The 18,176-nt window shown below is 43.4% G+C and overlaps 3 protein-coding genes across 3 annotated transcripts in view; 1 reads left to right on the plus strand and 2 right to left on the minus strand.

Moving 5' to 3' along the window:
- Positions 1-12,846, minus strand: part of T265_00858 (hypothetical protein) — a gene marked incomplete at both ends in the record, with an annotated part of 20,970 nt that extends 8,124 nt beyond the window's left edge. The window contains 2 exons of the mRNA XM_009164753.1: positions 10,733-10,812; positions 12,658-12,846. Of these exons, the coding sequence (XP_009163017.1) occupies positions 10,733-10,812; positions 12,658-12,846 (269 nt within the window). The remainder of the gene's footprint in view (positions 1-10,732; positions 10,813-12,657) is intronic.
- Positions 3,313-18,176, plus strand: part of T265_00857 (hypothetical protein) — a gene marked incomplete at both ends in the record, with an annotated part of 41,617 nt that continues 26,753 nt past the window's right edge. The window contains 4 exons of the mRNA XM_009164752.1: positions 3,313-3,507; positions 9,492-9,669; positions 14,262-14,653; positions 16,271-16,446. Of these exons, the coding sequence (XP_009163016.1) occupies positions 9,538-9,669; positions 14,262-14,653; positions 16,271-16,446 (700 nt within the window). The remainder of the gene's footprint in view (positions 3,508-9,491; positions 9,670-14,261; positions 14,654-16,270; positions 16,447-18,176) is intronic.
- On the minus strand, positions 14,471-14,635 carry T265_00856 (hypothetical protein; the record flags this gene model as incomplete). The annotated part of the gene is made up of 1 exon (XM_009164751.1): positions 14,471-14,635. The coding sequence occupies one exon, from the start codon at positions 14,633-14,635 to the stop codon at positions 14,471-14,473; it is 165 nt and encodes a 54-aa protein (XP_009163015.1).

Below are 18,176 nucleotides of genomic sequence, written 5' to 3' on the forward strand. Positions count from 1 at the left end.
CGACCGTATTGGATAATGCGCCGGCGGTCACGGTCAACCGTTGGGCGATCGGTGTGTGCGGTTTTTGGGGCCGACATTTTTTAACCCGCCCTTCCTCGGGGGAAGGCAGCACCGCTTCTTCCATAAATATAGACATGCTGATCGCCTGGAGGGAACACCTTACTGCCTTCACACTCCTGTCGCAGAGGACAGTACGACTTTACCCCCAGACCGCCTCGTACCACGATTACTCGTAGTGCGGGGTCTCGCTGCTCTTGTTCTGGCTGGTCCCCTTTGGCCTTCCTGGCATGGTTGTTGCATGCAGAACGAAGTTCCAGCCATTGTAGTCTGCGGGATCGCTGCAGCACTCAAGCCCGACCACCACGTCTAGGTGGCAGGTGTCGGGCAATTTTGGCCTTCCTGGCATGGTTGCACCTTGCAGAACGAAGTTCCAGCCATTGTAGTCTGCGGGATCGCTGCAGCACTCAAGCCCGACCACCACGTCTAGGTGGCAGGTTTAGGTCGGGCAATGAGTCTATAATGGTTGCTTGTACGGTAAATTCAAGAATATCCCCGGTTAATCCTTCAGAAACGCAATTTCAGGTTATAATCTTTTTTGTTTTCAACAACCTTGATTCCTATACGCATTATTGTTAACGGCCTTTAAGTAATACTGAAAAAGTCTAGGAAAGACAATAAACAAGCTCCACGGTTTTCGTTTGGTAAAGTATACCTTCAAAGCTGGAGTATGAAACTGAGTTTTGACGACTTCCTTTTTAATAAATACATGAATACTTCGCGCTTCTGTATAGGCGTTGCGCTGTCACAGTTCTTGGCATCCTGAAAATGTTTTCTATTGTTTTTAGTTGGATATAGGAAGATTGAGTCAGGAGTATAGGATCCATTTTCGCATTGTTTACGCTGCATTCCGATGGCATAACTTTCCCTGTTGATGTGTGGTGAGAGGGTTTCTTCTATTTATGAGCTTTTGCTCGCCGGTGCATATTTGATGACAAACAAGTTAAGGCCCGATAAATACCGTCCTTCATTTAAAATGAATATGTTCTTTTACACAGTACGCGATATCTATTCCTCATCTACATATCAGTGTTTTTCTGCCAAGACTTGCAAGATTGTATAGCCCTACCAATACGCCAGTTGGCGAATTCTTTTATCTTAAACTGCAGTTTATACACAATTAGCAGGTTGAATATGGTCACACAGGGTACAATATCCATGTTGTCATAGAAGATTTATCGGTGTTATAGCTTACGTAGCCACTCCACATTGACAGGTATTAGTTCGCTATCGTTGGACCTGAAAGGTTGCTTTGTCCTCAAATTCACATCTAACATGGTGTGTAAAATCAGATCTTCAGGTAATCCTCTGGTACGCCCCTAATTAGTTTTACAACTGAGAATAAAGTCTCAAAAATTCCACGGCCTCATGGTTGGGCACAGCGGTAAATGAAGAATCACTGTCAACAGCAGATGAATTCCTAAAACGCAACACGTGCCCATCAAGGTTCTTCGATAGGTTAGAAGAACCCCTTGATAGAAATCGTTTCATCGTCGAAAGAGTTCTTTTGGTGTGGAGAATAGATAGAATGTGATTAGCTCGGAAATGTTACTTTTAGTCGACTTGACATATTAGTAGCCAGTAGGTATTGTTCTAAAGTGGGTCACATCTTAGTTACGTTTGTAGCGTTGGACTGGTCATTTCGTCGGCGGTCAAGTAATCTTAGCCGCTGTAGTCCCAAAATATTAAATTTCAGTAAAGTAAAGTGGCAAACTACTGCCCCCTACGCTATAGGCAAGGGGCCTAAAATGTACATAATTACCGAAGCCAGTGGTGCTTGACAAACGTACTGAGGTCAGTGGTGTTGGAAAAATCTACGAGTTAGAAAAAGGAAGGTTCCTTACGCAATCGCGTAAGGGGGACCTTCGTGTAAGGGACCTTCCAACCAGCTGCTTCCAGTGTTCCTACGCGAGCCTCAGAGCATGAGGTCAGTAAAGTTGTTTGGTTTCTGTCCAAGTGACATCCGTGGACTTAACAAATTGATCGTAGTGGTCCTATTTCTACTGCGTGCGGTCTACATTAGAAGTTTTCTCTGGAAAGTGGGGCGTAGCGTTGAGCACCGTTAGACGCAAACACAGTAAACGTGTCTATAATCTAGGGATGGTGTTCATCTACATATACACAACAGATCATTAGTAAGTAAGTTTCGTTGAGTTTTGGTTTATCTCTAGGTTCCATGGGGATTTCGTCGACAACAAAACTGTTTTGGACCATCACCACGACTTACGAAGACAGAAAGTAGTCATCAGCCGATGAAGGTTGAGTTGTAAAGGATCCAGTTGGTGTTCCGTTTTCGTCACCCACCCTATTAATTTACGTACCACTAGTTTTGCTGAAGTTGTACACAGTAAACGCTTGCGGAAGAGTTGAACAAAGTCTAAAGTATTTCATTCTGAAGACTTGGTTCGCGGTTTCCAGGACTAATGATAAGCACCTAACACACAGTATATTCGAGAACGTTCACAAATGGGATTAAAATCGGAAGGTTTCCGTCAAATGTCGAACTAAAATAGCATCTACTGTTGGATAACTTGTTTATTTCGTACTTTACCAGTGCAGTACGGTTAAACTTCACCTAGGTATGCCTGGTCGCTTGCTGGCTTACGAGTGCTTTTTTGGTTTAAATTTGTGCTCCATGTGCTTGATGGATGTAGGTAACAAGGACTGGTGGATTCACAATATAATGATAGTAATATTAACAACAGGTATAATATAATATGGCGGTTTAGCTGAAGCACCCTTCTTGAGCGTAACTGCCATGCTACCCGGCGGAAGCACGATGATTGAGATACTGCCAGGTTGCCCAAGCCTAGGCAGGAGCAGTCGTGATGCAGAGGTCGGGTCAATAGGCTCGCGATTCAACCACTGGGCCATCTTGAGCTCACAACAGTGACAGTAGCATACCATCGGTAGTTATGAATCAGTTTTGGGGAAACAAAGTTCATTTTTCCCCGATCAGCAGACTGAGTAGACTTTTACAGATAAACATCTAGGTTGTTAGAGTTTCGTTGACTCTCCTTGAGACAGTAGCATCTTAGGGATCCTGTTACAGTTGTATGTAACGCTGTATGTAGCCGCGGAACAGTATAGCGACTTCAAAATCCCAAGTTGCTTATACGATGACTTAGCATCCTGCTTCAATAGTGAATGTTCGAATGCAAAGAAAAAGTCGAGGAACTCAGAGTTATCCTCTCACTCTTCGATCATGATTAGACATCTCATAGGTCAATGGTTAAAATCATTCTAGCTTTTCTGTTCCAGCATCCATCATACCAACATCAATGGATTCCACCAGACTGTTGTTTCTGTGGCTTGACCAATTGGCTTGAGCAATTTTAGAGGGTGCGCAGCCGAAGATCATCGTACTGCCGCAATAATTTTTGGCTTGGTTTTAGTGCGCAACTGGTTGTGCATCATCTCCGCAGTTGAGGTGAAGTTTCTGGATATCGGGTAAGTCACTAAATCTTATTCGTTTTCCCTCCATCAAACATCTGTTCAGTTGGCTTGTTAGTTTACTTGTTGTGGGCCCCTTGAAAGCCGAACTAACTAAGTTGTCCAATACAGTTTAGGCAGTCCTGTGCTAGTTGTGGCCAAGGGTTGGAGTTTTCAGTCACACAGTGTTCGCAATGAATAAATAGGCAAGGAGGATTAGGACCTTGAAACTTATTCCAACTAGTTAGCTACGATTTTTCAGGCAGGCGAAAGTAGCTATTCTTTGTTTTCAGAACAAAACATTGTGTTCCTCGCATTCAGTTAATTATGGTCCCCCCGTATGTTCGAATTCTTTGTGTTTTTTGTTTGGTGGCATATGTGGAAAGCCAGAAAGCATACAGAGGTGTGGCTCAAGCTGCCCGTGAAAGGAGGGCCTTAGCTGCGAAGTCATTTATTAGAAAATGCTAACTGAACAGTTACAGACTGGTGGACGGAGAAGCAAAACTCTCATATGCATTTTGTTTACAAAAATTGAATATCCATCCTCTCTTTGGACCTGATTTCCTGAACTCTCCTGGATGTTCTTTGACTGTTGCTCAAATCCAAGCAAATGCTACAAAGCGACTCCACAAATTCCGTAATAGATATCACTTTTCAAGAGACGCGAGGCGGATTTACGAGGGAACATACTACTCGCATGCCTCCCCCGTCAGTAGTATCACCGTTACACCTGTAGTCGACCCCTTACTCTTAATGTCGGGATTCGCATGCACATATGGTACAATCCGAACGGTCTGAGTACTCGCCGATGCCAGAATGGCTTCCAGCTTAATGTAGGAAACCTAGAACAATGTGCATGGAACCACAACTCCTATATTTCAAGAGAGAAAAGCCCTTGGCTCATACACATAAGAGGTTGTGTACAGGTATTAAGCAAAATAATCCACGGCAACCCGAAACGTCGGTTTATGATATCTCATTCCTTCACGTTGTGTTTTGGCGTGAAACTTTCCACGCTCAGTCTGTTCAAGGCGGTCCGAGTCGAGTTTGTCCTGAAACTTCTAAACAAATGAACGTGAGCTTGTAACAAGTCACCGCATATATAGACATAATATACTACTTATTAGGTCGCTGAAAAATCTTCGACAGCCCACGACCGGTTTTGTCCTTCTTAATCTCCTCGGGTAGGCGCATTCCGCTAGTTTTCTTCAACCTCATGTTCCGATTGAACACAAATTGCACGAAGTTGGCGAAATACACTCACTTGCAAACAAATTCGGTTTTCTTGGGAACTTACCTAGAACCCAGCAGAATATTTCGTTCATGATGTTTCCAAGCAGCACATTCAGTTGCTTGTAAACGTCACAAACGAGAGATCTAACTGGGTTCCGTGTGAATCTCCTGCAAAACCAAAGGTAACCACATACTTTGTATCATATAGACGGAATATTTTTTGCCGCTGTGACTTGAAAAGTCTAGGTTGTTTTGAGGTATACTTGTGATCGTAACTAAAGAGCTCATTGAGAGGTAGGTGCGATCTGACGCTGTGTCGAATACATAGGTGACCGACAACTGTATATATGGTTGGAGACGTGTCATCTTCACCAATAAAAAGAATCATCATACTCCTCATCGACAGCATGACATCAGTGTTTAGCGCTGATGCTTTACTATATGATTTTGTTGAATCTCAATGATCTGCTTGATTCCTGCCTCCAGTGGCACCAGCAGTGAGACTTGTATTAGTAGACCAGTGTTGATGAGGGCTGCCTCTTTATCCCTTGTTCCTGCATCTAAACTCACCAGAACCATCCATTTGTTTTAAGCGTTCGCTATCCACTCAGCCTTTCAGCATGTGTTGGGCAGGCTTTCTGCCCAAAACTGTTGTATTTTACCTCTATAACGAAGCCAGTTTGTTACTGGGTAACAATCGTCAGTAGCTTTGGGTCATTTCGTATACGCAGAAGAAATTGTTGGGTGGAAAACGGCCCACAGTAAAGATAGAAACCAACTAGAGTGACCTTGATAATTTCGCTGTCCACGGTGATAACACACACATAATGATGTCATCAAGAGTAGGACAGAACGCTTCATATCAGATCGCTAAGCTCGACTAACAGATCAACAACCCATTAACCCATTAACACATGCTATTTCGATGTATAACCTCATGTTCGACTTGCTTAGATTTTGGTGTCCAAGAAGAATATAAGGTTGACAGAAACCTGGGGACTGCGCATGCCTGATGAACGCCAAGAAGCCAGCCGTCAGGCTTCGAAAAATTTTCAGTAAAGTGTTCCGTCGGGAAAATTCGCCGCGACATGCTAAAATATTATATCTAATGAAACGTGGGACAGCATCCGTGCAGTATATTCAGTCGAAGAATAACCTAAACGAGAGACTCATCTGAAATTCAGTTGAACACCAACTTAATTTGCAACTGACTGTATTTTGCCAATCAGGATTGTTACTGTTTCCTGAAGGGTAACACAAAAGGACCGATGAGAGTGAGAGTAAAATATCCAGGCTGTTTCCTCCTAGTCAGTACGTCCATAACTTTCACCTTTTTGTAATAGGAAAAAGAACTTTTCTTATGAACCACGTTGTCTTTATAGGCCCGACATTAGTTGATGCCGCAAAGGCTTGCAACGAAGAGCATCGGTTTCATCGTGATTCATCTATGATCGTAGATGCACTGCTTAACATCTTTTCTGTCCCGTTTGTCTGAGTGTTGCAGGAGTATTGTGGAGAAAACAGATGAAAGTAGCCGACCAGTCGTTCATTTGCACCGCATGATTCTGTGATCAGTCATATCATTTGAATGCATGCAGTCAGTGTTGGTCTGACGAGGCTAACAAACATATTGGATCCGTACCGTTGAGAGGACGACCAAATGAATTCACTGGTCACCTTCTTCACGGGGAGTTTCTCAAATTGTACAAACGTCCACGAGCTAAAAATGCTCAAACATGGTGCCTCCGTAAAGCAATTGAACAATTTTGATGTCCATCTAGGTGGTAGGAAGAGTGGTGAGAGTTACCAGTGCCTTCAAATCCTCGATCAGGGTTATTTTTGAACTACTTGACACCGTTAAAAATAATTTATTGGACAGATTCAGTATAGCTAATACGGTGGCGATATATCTTCTTTGCACCCAGTCACTTCTAGTTTTATTCAGTCGGTTTATTTTCATTTTCGTGTGTGTGTGTGTGTGTGTGTGTGTAAACCAGGCACCTTAAGCTGGTGGCGATTAGTCCAACGGGATTGTTGTCGGTAGTCTATACCCAGGGTTCTGTGCCTTCTTAGAGTCTAGGAAGCCTTCACCAACTCTGTGAGTTGCAGTCATTTACGATTTCTCATTATGGTTTTGCAAAAATGCCTGGAAATTTCTTTCATGCCTTTGCAAGCGGGCCTAGGTGTTCTCCACATTGCCTTCCGTGCGCCGTTTTCGTCAACGTACTGACAATTTCTCCTCAAAACGTTTGTGAACCAGCTGTCAGGCTGGACGTCACGTCACAGGTCAAAGGACTGAAGACACTCAAGACCCTTCATCCCTGAGGACTGGTACCTGAATCGTTTGACGCCTGGTCTAACCAGATATCGCACCATAAGTCCGATCCACCAGTTGCACAGACTAACAGCCGGTCCATAAATAAAACATTGAACCCAGCCAGTGCGCGCACTCGGGTCACCTATGTCCAATCTGTAGACACGAAACCGCTCTTATGGTTGAGCTTTTCGAATTTCGACCACAACTTTTCAGTATGTCAACGATACCTACAAAATAACTTTCTGTAGTTAGAGCTTTAAACTTATGATAAAATGGTACTCCAGGGTTAATCTCTCTACCGTGATTAAAATATTTATCCCAAAGAGTTTTGCGATTCACTATCATTCAGGAGAATGCTGTTTGAAAATTCCTAATGATGGTTCCACTAACATAATTGAGACAGTCGATTTATAGAAGTTCAACTAGAATGGTCTGTCTGATATGAGTGCAGTTATCTGGAGTCTTGAGAACGTTCATTACGTCACGTGCCCAACCCTACACAGCAACATAATCACTAACGCACCAGTTCAGAAGCCACGTGCTTACAGAGGGCACACTGATTATAGGTTTCGTGTGGCAGAAAAGCAAAACTACACAGTCTTTCCTAACCATTTGTTTAATGTGGCAGTGTACTTTATAGTCCTATTCTCATGACCATTCTGGGGTGGTAAATTGGGCCCCGTCTTCCGAGGAGGGTATTCAGTAACGCTAGTTTGGCGTGGTATTTTGACAAGATTTACTCGAATCCTCAGATGAGATTTTCGCCTTTCGACCTCTGTAGCGTACCGTAAAAATTACTACCGTCTGAACTATACAGTGAAATTTATGCGTCAACGCTTGTTGAAGCTGCATGCTAAGATTTGCGGATCGAACCATTGAATTCACTTGTCTCGATTACTTGCTTTTGTTTTGATAAAAATTATCTTTTCCAACCATTAATATGCGCCCGTCAATTCTATGCAGTTTATGTTTTTATTCCATATACCAAGTAATCTCTGATCAAGTTATTGACTTGCAATTTCAGCTCCTCAAACCATGACAGGTTGTTCACTCACTACCGTCTAAGCCCTGGTAGAGTGCTTCGTTCACGCCTGATGCTTCCCTTAGGACACGTGGCAGCTAAGTACAGGAAGAGTGTTTCTTTTGAGGGATTTGGTTTTCAATCCCGGTATATGAATGAACGTGGGGAATGAATTTTTTGCTCCAAGCTGACAGCTGAAACACTGAATTTCAAATAAGCTGAAGCAAAATACTTCAGAGTCACTGATGACACTCCGTGATACCCGCAATTCTGGTAACGATTATGAGTGTTCTAAACCTTTGATAAATTTAGTTAAGTCTCCTCATGACGTCATCGTTAACATATCGCGTAGAATTATTCACGGACAGTCTGAGAAATTTGACTGTTTGTCTAGGAAAATGCCGGCTCATTGTTCAGGCAAACAATTGTGACAAGTGTATTACAATTTAACTCTGATGCCAACAAACAGTAGCTCGCGAGATTTGGTCCAACCAAACAAAATATACTGACGCGTGCTCCTGGGGTCTGCTGCTTATTGGAAAAGGCTTTTGTGGACCATCAACGACGTGCAGTTTGATTGGCTCAAAAGCGATGAGGCAATGCTGCTTGTTGGGCTCGGGATTGTACGCTGAACAAACAGAGAAACTACGCATTTAATATGCTTCTTTCCAGGGGACAGTAAAATGCATTTTCTACGGGGGTGCCTCAGTCCGGAGAGAATATGCCGTATCGGATTTATTTTGCCTCAGAATAATTAATTTTCTGTTATATCCGAGGCTTTTGGACAGTTGTAATCAGCTGTCATGCTGTCGATGATGATGAATCAGCATGGTATATATGGGAATAATAACGATAACTGACCGGTGGTGTTTGCCAGGTATTTACTTTGTAAATCCTCCACCACCACACGTCATCGGAGGTTCACTGATGCTGTAGGTCAGAGTTGAATAAAATCAAACGCAAAGTGTCGGAAATCAGAGTACCCTTAGATCGGATTCAAATGGAAGTGAAGTGATCAAGACCAGATTGCGAAATTATGGCGACCAGACTCATATTAATGGTGGCACAAAATAGGATTGATAGGGTTTTTATGAATGCCACTCAGTTCCCGAACTAACCAAACATGCTATCACCTTCAAGGCTTGGCTATATGTCCCACACTCTCGCACTTCCTGGTGATCGAAACTGTAGCAGCTGGAGCCAATGTGCATATGGTACACGGTTTATAGCTGATGTGTTGAACTGAGTTGAAAAACGGTCAAGATAACTGACGGTCAGTGTGGCTCAGCATTCGGAGACTGCTCCTTCTAACTAACATGTATGGTCCATCCTTTTCAGCAGCATATTTACGTTTTGGGGTTTCTTTGACAGTCACTAAAACTTTTTGAATTTGCCGCGAGATAATCAGCTTACTCCAACTTCTTGTTCTAGACCTTTGGAACTCACTTCGAATGTACTTTTGCTTCCCATTGCTGCCATGAAGAGTACAAAATCGTGCAAGCCTTTGGTTACCAAACGCGAGAAAAAACTGAATCCAGCGGAATGTATCGTGCCGCGAGAATTTCGGTCCGTATTCGGAGAGAACGCATTTGGATCGGAGCAGATCAATGTGTGTATAAATTCTCTTTTGTGTTTCATTGTAGTTTTTCCGGGCTTAGTTTCCATCGTTCTGGTATAGGGTGTGAGTGATTTCTCAGGCCACTCAAAGTCGTTTCAATAACTATCCCGAAGAGTATGCGTTATCTTTGGGGATTAACAGTAGCATTCCAAACATCACGCAACATTGTTGGATTGATCTCCACAAGTAACCATATAATCTTCACTGAAAGCCATGTGAAGTATAACTTATGTTACATCGGAATCTTTTGTTTTTAGTCCACTTCTGCACAGCCATGTATTTTAGCGGCAGCTAAGAAATCCGGAACACTGTTAGGTCCAGATACACATGTCTGACGGTTCTCACAAAGGACAGCCTCGTGTCTCTGTAAAATCGGAGAACCGACTGGAACTTTTTGTGCAGAGTGCTAACTAAGTAGTTGCCAGCTAACCCGTTAGTGTAGTCCGACTGAGTACCTGTTTGTAGTTATGTTTCTAACCCACTCATCATCTGTTCACACTGAATACATCTCATGCGTTTAACGACTCAATTTGTTACGCCTCCATATCTCGAATACTGCGATATAACTGTGTACTTCGGCTGGAAGTGCTAATTGTCGTTCCTAACTTATCTGTCCTGACCATAAATGCCTTCAGTCTCAATGAATAACTGAAGTGTTCTTGAGATACTAACACTTCAGGGCTACCTCAAGTTTATTGTGCGAATCGTGGTACTAAAAGTGCTTACTCCGAAAATGTAATTGTGCTGGAAATCGATGCAAAACACTAAACGGTTCGAAGATAATCCAACACCGAATGATTGGTAAAACGTAGTGAATTTCTTCTGGAATTTCACTCAATCGCGGCAACTACAAAACATGATAATCCACCTAAAGTAACGTGGTTGTGAAACTTATTAAAGAACCAAAATGCGAATGGCCTGGATAGTTAATATTCAGCATTGCCGTAGAGCACAGCATTGGTCAGGTCTGGTGGGAATATCGGATCAGTAATGCTGAGGAATGCCAAATGGTCTTAGGAAGAAGGAACTCTCCCACGATGGATGAATGACTCACACTTCATAGGTTGCGCTCGTTGGGTTATGTACTCTGCATGTCAGAAGACCGTCTGCCTCGCAGAGCTCCTTGTCCCAGCCCTGTACCGAGTGGAAGCGACTGACAAGTGGACAGTGTATGATCTGGCAACAAAGTACGAAAACACCAACCAGTAAACTTGGTCGGGTGGGCAACTGCCGCCTCCCTGGATGGGGACCCCGGGATTCAAATCACCAGTGGTTGATGACATTGGTGGAAATGGCCCGATCGCGCAGTCGGTCAGACTCGTGCATCAAGGCTATCGTCTTCAGTGTGTAGCTACCCAATTTCCGAACAAACTGAACATGTCTTCGCCTCCAGGGCTTGGTCATATTTTTCACTTTCCCGTTTTCCGGCGATAAAAACTGTAGCAGCCGGAACCATTATTCCTATGACACACGGTTCATAGCTGATAAATTGAATTGGATTGTAGAGCGCAATTCAAATGGAACTTTTGGCAAAAATTGAACGGGAGCCCACCTATGTTGTTCATCATTGATATACACATGAAATTGGCTTACTCTACAGCCATTCGAATGTACATCCGGGGATCGAATTCATTTTGCCACTTCACGGAAGCTCCGTCGTGACCTTGTCATAGCCTGAAGTGCAGCGAAATGCGTCAAACGTTTACCTCTACTGATCGTCTATGTGCGCATTCCCGTCATGGCAAGTTTCTAAACCTGGCCGTTTGAGGTCATGTCACAGCAAGATCCCCAGCAAATACGGTGTAAAATGAAGTGTGTAAAACTGCTCTGCCACAAGTAAAACTCATATTTACTATTTCTTTGATCACCAATGCAACCTCCCCACTGCCGACTTGAGTCGGTTGGGTTTGATTGTCTCAGAGTAACTAGCATAATGCCGAACGTTGCTTTTTTTTGAATTCATATGATGTCCAACTGTCTGACGAATAAGCATTCACTGAAACAGCTGCAGCCAGACTTTTTATTCACGCTGGATACTTGGCTGGTATGTTCACTCCTTATCGGTTTATTTCACCACACGGGATGAGGTAGTACGACTTTCATACTTCGTAACTCAAATGAACGGCATCCCACTCTACACCATATACGTTTAGGATCTTATCGAGATGTGACTCAAATGGTAGTTAACAGCTGCGACATACCGCAAGACAACACACATGAATCTTGTTTAAGATGACCGACCCAAGCATGTGGTAGGCGAACTTCGGTATGATCCATTCGGCAATTTAAAGGTGCAAGCTCTCTGGCGTAATCAGTTGACAGAAGATCTTCGGTCAAAAGTAAATGACCTTAAAACCCTGCAGCCCAGTATCGTGCACATACGTATAGGGAATGGCCTGTGGGCAGTTTTAGACAGCTGAAACATACCTTGCACCATATACAACAACAGGCCTTGCAATCAAAGCGATAAAATGGAAAGATATCTGGTGAATTCGGTTTTTTCATCGCAAACTCACGTGTAATCACGGCTACCAATATAAAAATATACCACCCAAAAGAGGTGGTGTTGTCATTGGTGCCAGGTATTCATTACCCAGATAATTATCGCCCAAGAGGAGCAATTATGAGCAATGACGCAGAGATTATTTTTACCATTTTTTCTGAAGGGCTCATTGCTTTCCTGGTTGCCGTGTTCTTTGCATAGGGTGGAGTGTTATGGAGAGTGAAAATGGAGGAAAGCATTCGTGAGAAGTGGATTTTCGCGGACGAAATTCCATTGTTAGATTCAGAGAACACCCTATAGTATCGTTATGCCGTTACAGTTTTCTATCGTTTTGTTCCCGCTCGAGTAAGGGTCGCTCTTCAACACACCCCCAGAAAAAACAATGAAACTGGCTTGTTCAGGTTGTCCGAACTTCAGTAGATTGATAGAGATGTCAACATTCTGCAAGAGGGACCAGAAAATTTCGATAAATCTACCACATCCGCAGCAAAGTTCGCGTTTTTCAATGAATCTGGAAGCTCGAGCCTAGAGCACTCAAGGCGCTTAAAAGCCAAGTCCAGATCTACTGATTGTACCCGTAAGCACTCGTGATACCGCCTAATGGACTTGACATCTGCAGTTTCCGCCTGAACGGGTGGTTCCAGGGCCCGTGCGTTATACGGCATGGATGAGCCCGACGGGCACCGGCGTAGGTTGTCGAATCGACGCTACGATCACTCGGTGACGTGATTTCAACCACTCTGTGAGAGCTCATTTGTGCAGCTGGCAATTCTACTGATTGGTCCACGTTCTTAGATCAGCAAGACCGGATTCACGGTATTCGTGCCTTTGAAGGGTAAAGCAGTAGTTTCTTAGTTCGGTCGCATGGTCTCCCAGACATACCACGGAAACTTGGGCGATTATCGATTCGAGAGCCAGACTGACCACTAGAAATCATTAAAACAATCGGTTTTAAGTGCTTCCCAATTCACGCGTAAAAGCAGGCTAGATAATTTTGGTCCCGAATTCCTCACAATTTTAATATTTCCATAAAAGTTTATTGCGAGTGAATCCTGCCCCTCCCCTAAATTTTCAGGTTTGTAAGTGCGTGGGAAATCACCATGACATCGACAGTTTAGGCTAGTCTCATCCACTTTCGAACACCGACCATGTAGGCTATCAACAGTGCGATAAAAATAAGCCTTTCTATTATTCAGCTGCTTCTACCTACGAGTGTGTAGCAACTAACCGATATGTCAATGCCGGTTTTTCAAGGAATTCATCTTACAAGTGTACCGTGAATGATGGTACTCAGGTGGCAAATGTGGGGACAACCAAATGTACAGCCCAGTGGAAAGTGAAGCATTGAATATCAAATGCAATAAAACTGATTTTGGGACCACAGGAAAAGCTCCACTCAATTGGATTTGCGAAAAAGCTGGGCATTTAGAATTCCAACTAGTTTTTCGTGTTTATCACTCAGTGTTCGATTCACATTTCACAGGGGGTCAGATAAAGGAATACTTGTTAAATGCGTATTTTACTAATGTTCCACTTGTTTGTCCCATGAAACTAGTTATTTCCGTTCTGCCCATCATAAATAGCTATTCTAATTATTTCACCAACAGTCATGGTACGTCTAACATCTACCAGCCTTTGAATGGGTTGCTTTTGCTCCCAAACGTCAATCTTCTTTTGCTGCTATCATAGTACCACAAATATTCCTATCGTACATAGTCGGTCAACGCATGTTGGATTCAAATGAAACTTACATTAGAAAGCTAGGCACAACACTCGCAGATTCTGTACGTAAACTCGGGTGGGTAGCTAAAATGTTTGTGTCCTCTTTTCGGCTTCAGACGCAATTCCTCAAACTGGCTGAAATGCTTATGAAAATATGGGGATCGTCTCTAATCAAACACTTTTGCAAATCCATCAATAAATTGGTCATAAGACAGCCGCTCATGCTAACCAAACAGAACGGTGGAGGAATGGACACTCAACATTCGTTTAATGTGTTCTTGATCACTTGTTACTACTTTAGGATACTGCGCGATTTTTTAGGGTATTTCATTCTTTGTATCATACTTAATTATCGCAGCGCCGGAAATCAACCGAATACCCACTAAATGGAGGTGCTCTCATGATTGATTCACGTACGGATGTCAAAAAACAATCGCTAGTCGGCTCTGGGCCAATGGGTGTAGATTCTGCTGCCCTGAGGGAGTCGCGGCTACCGAGTCGTTCACTGACAGGTTCGGACTGCTCCGCTAGTGATGGCAGTTCTCTGTCCACATCTCAGGTTAGCACTTATTCTCCATCCTCCTGTTCTTCGTCACTTGAATGCAGTCCATCCGGGTCAAGTAACTGCGCTTCACACAGATCCAAACATGCATCTGATGACACTACTCGGAAGTCCAATTCGTCCGCGTTAACAGACGATCCACTGGTCAGAAGTTCCGTGGCAGTCCGCATTTCGGAGACCTGTATACCGTGAGTTTTGAGCTGCTGCCAGCCGACTCATTCTCCAGTTTTGTTTCCTGTAAAAACAACAAATTTGGTCTCTCAACCAGCTAGAGAATGCTTTGGACCGGTCAGAAACGCATCGTTTCAGAAAAGTTTGAAGAATAATGGGCAGATTAATCACAGGACAACATTTGATTGTAAGAAAAAGGTTTCTCAGGCCACGTGACTCGTTTACAAGTGTGGCGGAGTTTTAAGACAGAAGTTGAACGAAACAGCAAGATCTCTTCCCATTTATGTACCAAATCAGTATTAGGTGTCAGCTAACAGATTTTGCTTTGTTAGTGTGACCAACCGTCCCCTCTCCATTCACATCAACAAAACCGTAAACGACAATCAAGAGAAATCTTCGCCTAAACCAAACCGGAAGAGTCAGAACCTAGACCAGACCTCAATTCATTTTAGTCCCCCCATAGCCCTTTGCTCTCAACACTGGTTAACTTATTAACCGAACCAATTCCTGTCGAAGAGTTTTCAGCAACCTCGTAAGTAGTTTCCTTCATAAAAAATATACTACGATATCTCGAATATCGTCCTGACTGAAACATGAGGCAGTCTATGTACAGCATATTCAGTTGTAGAATATCATAAACGAGAGATTCAGTTGAATCTCTCGCGTAAACCGAATTGATTTGCAAATGATTATATTTCTCTAAAACAGTCCATTTTGGGTTTAAGTAGAACATAAGGTTGACAGAAACTCGAGGACTGCGCCTACCTGATAAACCCCAAGAAGGGCGAAACCGGTCGTGGGCTGTCGAAGAGTTTTCTGCAACTTTGTGAGTGCTTCCCTTTATGAAAATCTTGTAATTAGTTCCCTTTATAAAAAATATACTACGATATCTCGAATATCGTACCAAATGAAATATGAGGCAGCCTTTGTGCAGCACATTCAGTCGAAGAATATCATAAACGGGAGAAAATCCAGTTGTCAAAACCACTCCCACACTCCCATTCTGGTCTGGCCTGCCAATAAAAGGAGGTCTTGTTGGTCCATTCTCCTTCTCTTTTGAGGATCCAGCATCCTTGTAACCTGTTCACGTGGCCTGACGAAGCATTCGTCCAAAAAACGAAACGTAACGCAGCGATAAGTCTAATCATTATTTTTCAAAAATGTTTCCGAAATCATGCTCATTTCTGTTCGAATGATCACAAGTACCCATTTTATAGTCGACTAGTTGTACTTTCGCTTTCGTAGACTTGAGTCATTTGTTTTCAAAATCAGGTTTTCGGCGCACAGACCGTTCGATGGTACAATCGATCGGCTGTATACCGAGCATATCATGTGTAACCTGGCGCATAGTATTTACTGCACTGCGCGTAAGCTAAGAAACAACACGTGAATATGACATTTCGCACCAGCTTTTTGACCAGTCTTGTGTCGCGTACGCCTACCGTACTTTTTGGGTGATTATTCTAGGTTATATGCAAAGAGCTTTACTTTGCAACGTTGCGTTATTTAGCGGCTGACCAGATGGTGGATCACTGATCCACAAGCTTGTTTTCACTGTAGAACTGTTCAGCCCTCGGTCTACACTTGGTGTTTTTCCTCAACCAACATCTGGTCCGCCAACTTATTTTTTGCAGAGTTGGGCTGACAGCCCAGTTTCATCCTTCTCGTATGAGAGCGAAACTCAAGCGATCAAAAGTCTCCTCTGATCACTCGAGACAGATTGGCGAGACAGACATGGCTTCTGATGCAAAATATAATTTATCTTCGCACTCTGGAGTGAGTCCAGGGTTTTCACGACCAAATTCACCAGGTAGGTTCGAAGTTTTCATCCACCGTACATACCCTTCTCTCTTTCCGCTTTCTTGACTGGGAGAGTTGTGTCATCCTGCCGGCTGTGTTCTAGATTATAGCTTTGCACTCCACAAACTTCTCAGAAATGTACTTTTTGGTCAGTGGTGGCATAATACTCTCCCTGTTTCAACTCCTAAAAGTCAGTTAGAGTCAGTCATGTTAGTCTAGAGTAAACAGTTTTACTCATGTCATCAGGACTTTCGGCCATACGGTCGAATTTGAGAACAGTAAGGTCTGTTAGACAGGGGATTACCGTTTTAGCATTCACTTGCAGGATTTGCATGAAGCTACCTTATCCACTTCAACTAACAACACAGGAATGCGAATTCGTTCAAGGAGCATGATGAATTTGTTTTCGGTTGTAGCGAAAAGAACAGCTAACTGGAGAGTTGCAATCCCAGCAAGAAAGTACGCACCCCTTTACAGTCCCCGGTGGCCTGGATGACTCAAAAAGTTACATCGTGGACGTGGTTCTTACTGACAACTGTCGTGCTTTTGTGCGACTAGAAAACCTACACACCGTCTGCCGCATCTAATGATTTATCGGTAGGTGTCTCACGAACCACAACACTCCATACTCATCAAGATCACTTGATGGACATGCTAAAAAGCTTCTGGTGACAGCCAACTTGTCTCTGTTGCTCTCGTGCTGCACAGGAATGTGCGCTGATGCACCATCGATCTTCCAGTCGGTTTCTGACAATTCAAACAGGTTGTCACTCAGGGCAGTATCACACCTATCATTTTGTTTTCCGAATGTCCCCACCACACACACACACACACACACATTGGTGGCTTGGTTTTGAAGGATGGCATATAAAATTCACGCAACAAAGGCGCATTGCACAAATGAACTTTGGGCAATGCTGAAACGAATCGCATACATGACACCCCATAATCCGAATATTCTAGTTCACCTGAATGAATTTATGCTTCAAGGTGGCATTTGTTGTCCGGCTCTAGTTAAGAGATTAGCTACGTACCGTGTGTTTTGGGTAGGGTCGAAAACGGATATAGATTATTAATGGCCACTCCACCTTTTAGGTGACAGGTTCTGCAGAGAACGAACGTGGTCTGTGAACACCATCAGAATGAATGAAGGCCTGAGCTTGTCAGACCGTTCTATACGGACTGTGATTACGGGTATCCATGAGCATGAGTAATACCTACAGACTGTAGTCCGTTCTGTTGACTATCCATACGAATGCATTTGCATAGGAAAAGTTCGACAAGACATGCATACTTGAGTGTAGTCAGTAGGCAGCCAATGGATAACACTAATTGGTTTACAGTGGGCAAACTAGTGGTCACCACGCTGGGAAACAATTTTGTGTGCCCAAGATCGAGAACAACTTCTGCCGCTTGTAGTTAACCAGCTCGTGGAAGTGAATTGCTTTGGTTCCACCTGTTTCCAGGATTTCTCATCCTGGGTCAGTTGAATGATGTAGTGACAAATGATGGACGACTGACAACTAACTTTCAGTCTGAAAATACTTGCCCGATATCCATTCACTGCATCTTCTGTCTGCTTTCCTGCTGCACTTCAACGGGCCTTTTGGTAAGTTAGTTTTCAAGAACCTCTCATGGAGATGTTTCGGAATTTGGCCAGCAGACACCAGAGCGGATGTACACTCCTATTTGTAGCTATTTACTACACCTTGTTCCTGGAGCGTTATCCAGTTGTGTGCT

The sequence above is a fragment of the Opisthorchis viverrini genome (assembly GCF_000715545.1).
Source record: "Opisthorchis viverrini unplaced genomic scaffold opera_v5_9, whole genome shotgun sequence".
Classification (NCBI taxonomy): domain Eukaryota; kingdom Metazoa; phylum Platyhelminthes; class Trematoda; order Opisthorchiida; family Opisthorchiidae; genus Opisthorchis; species Opisthorchis viverrini.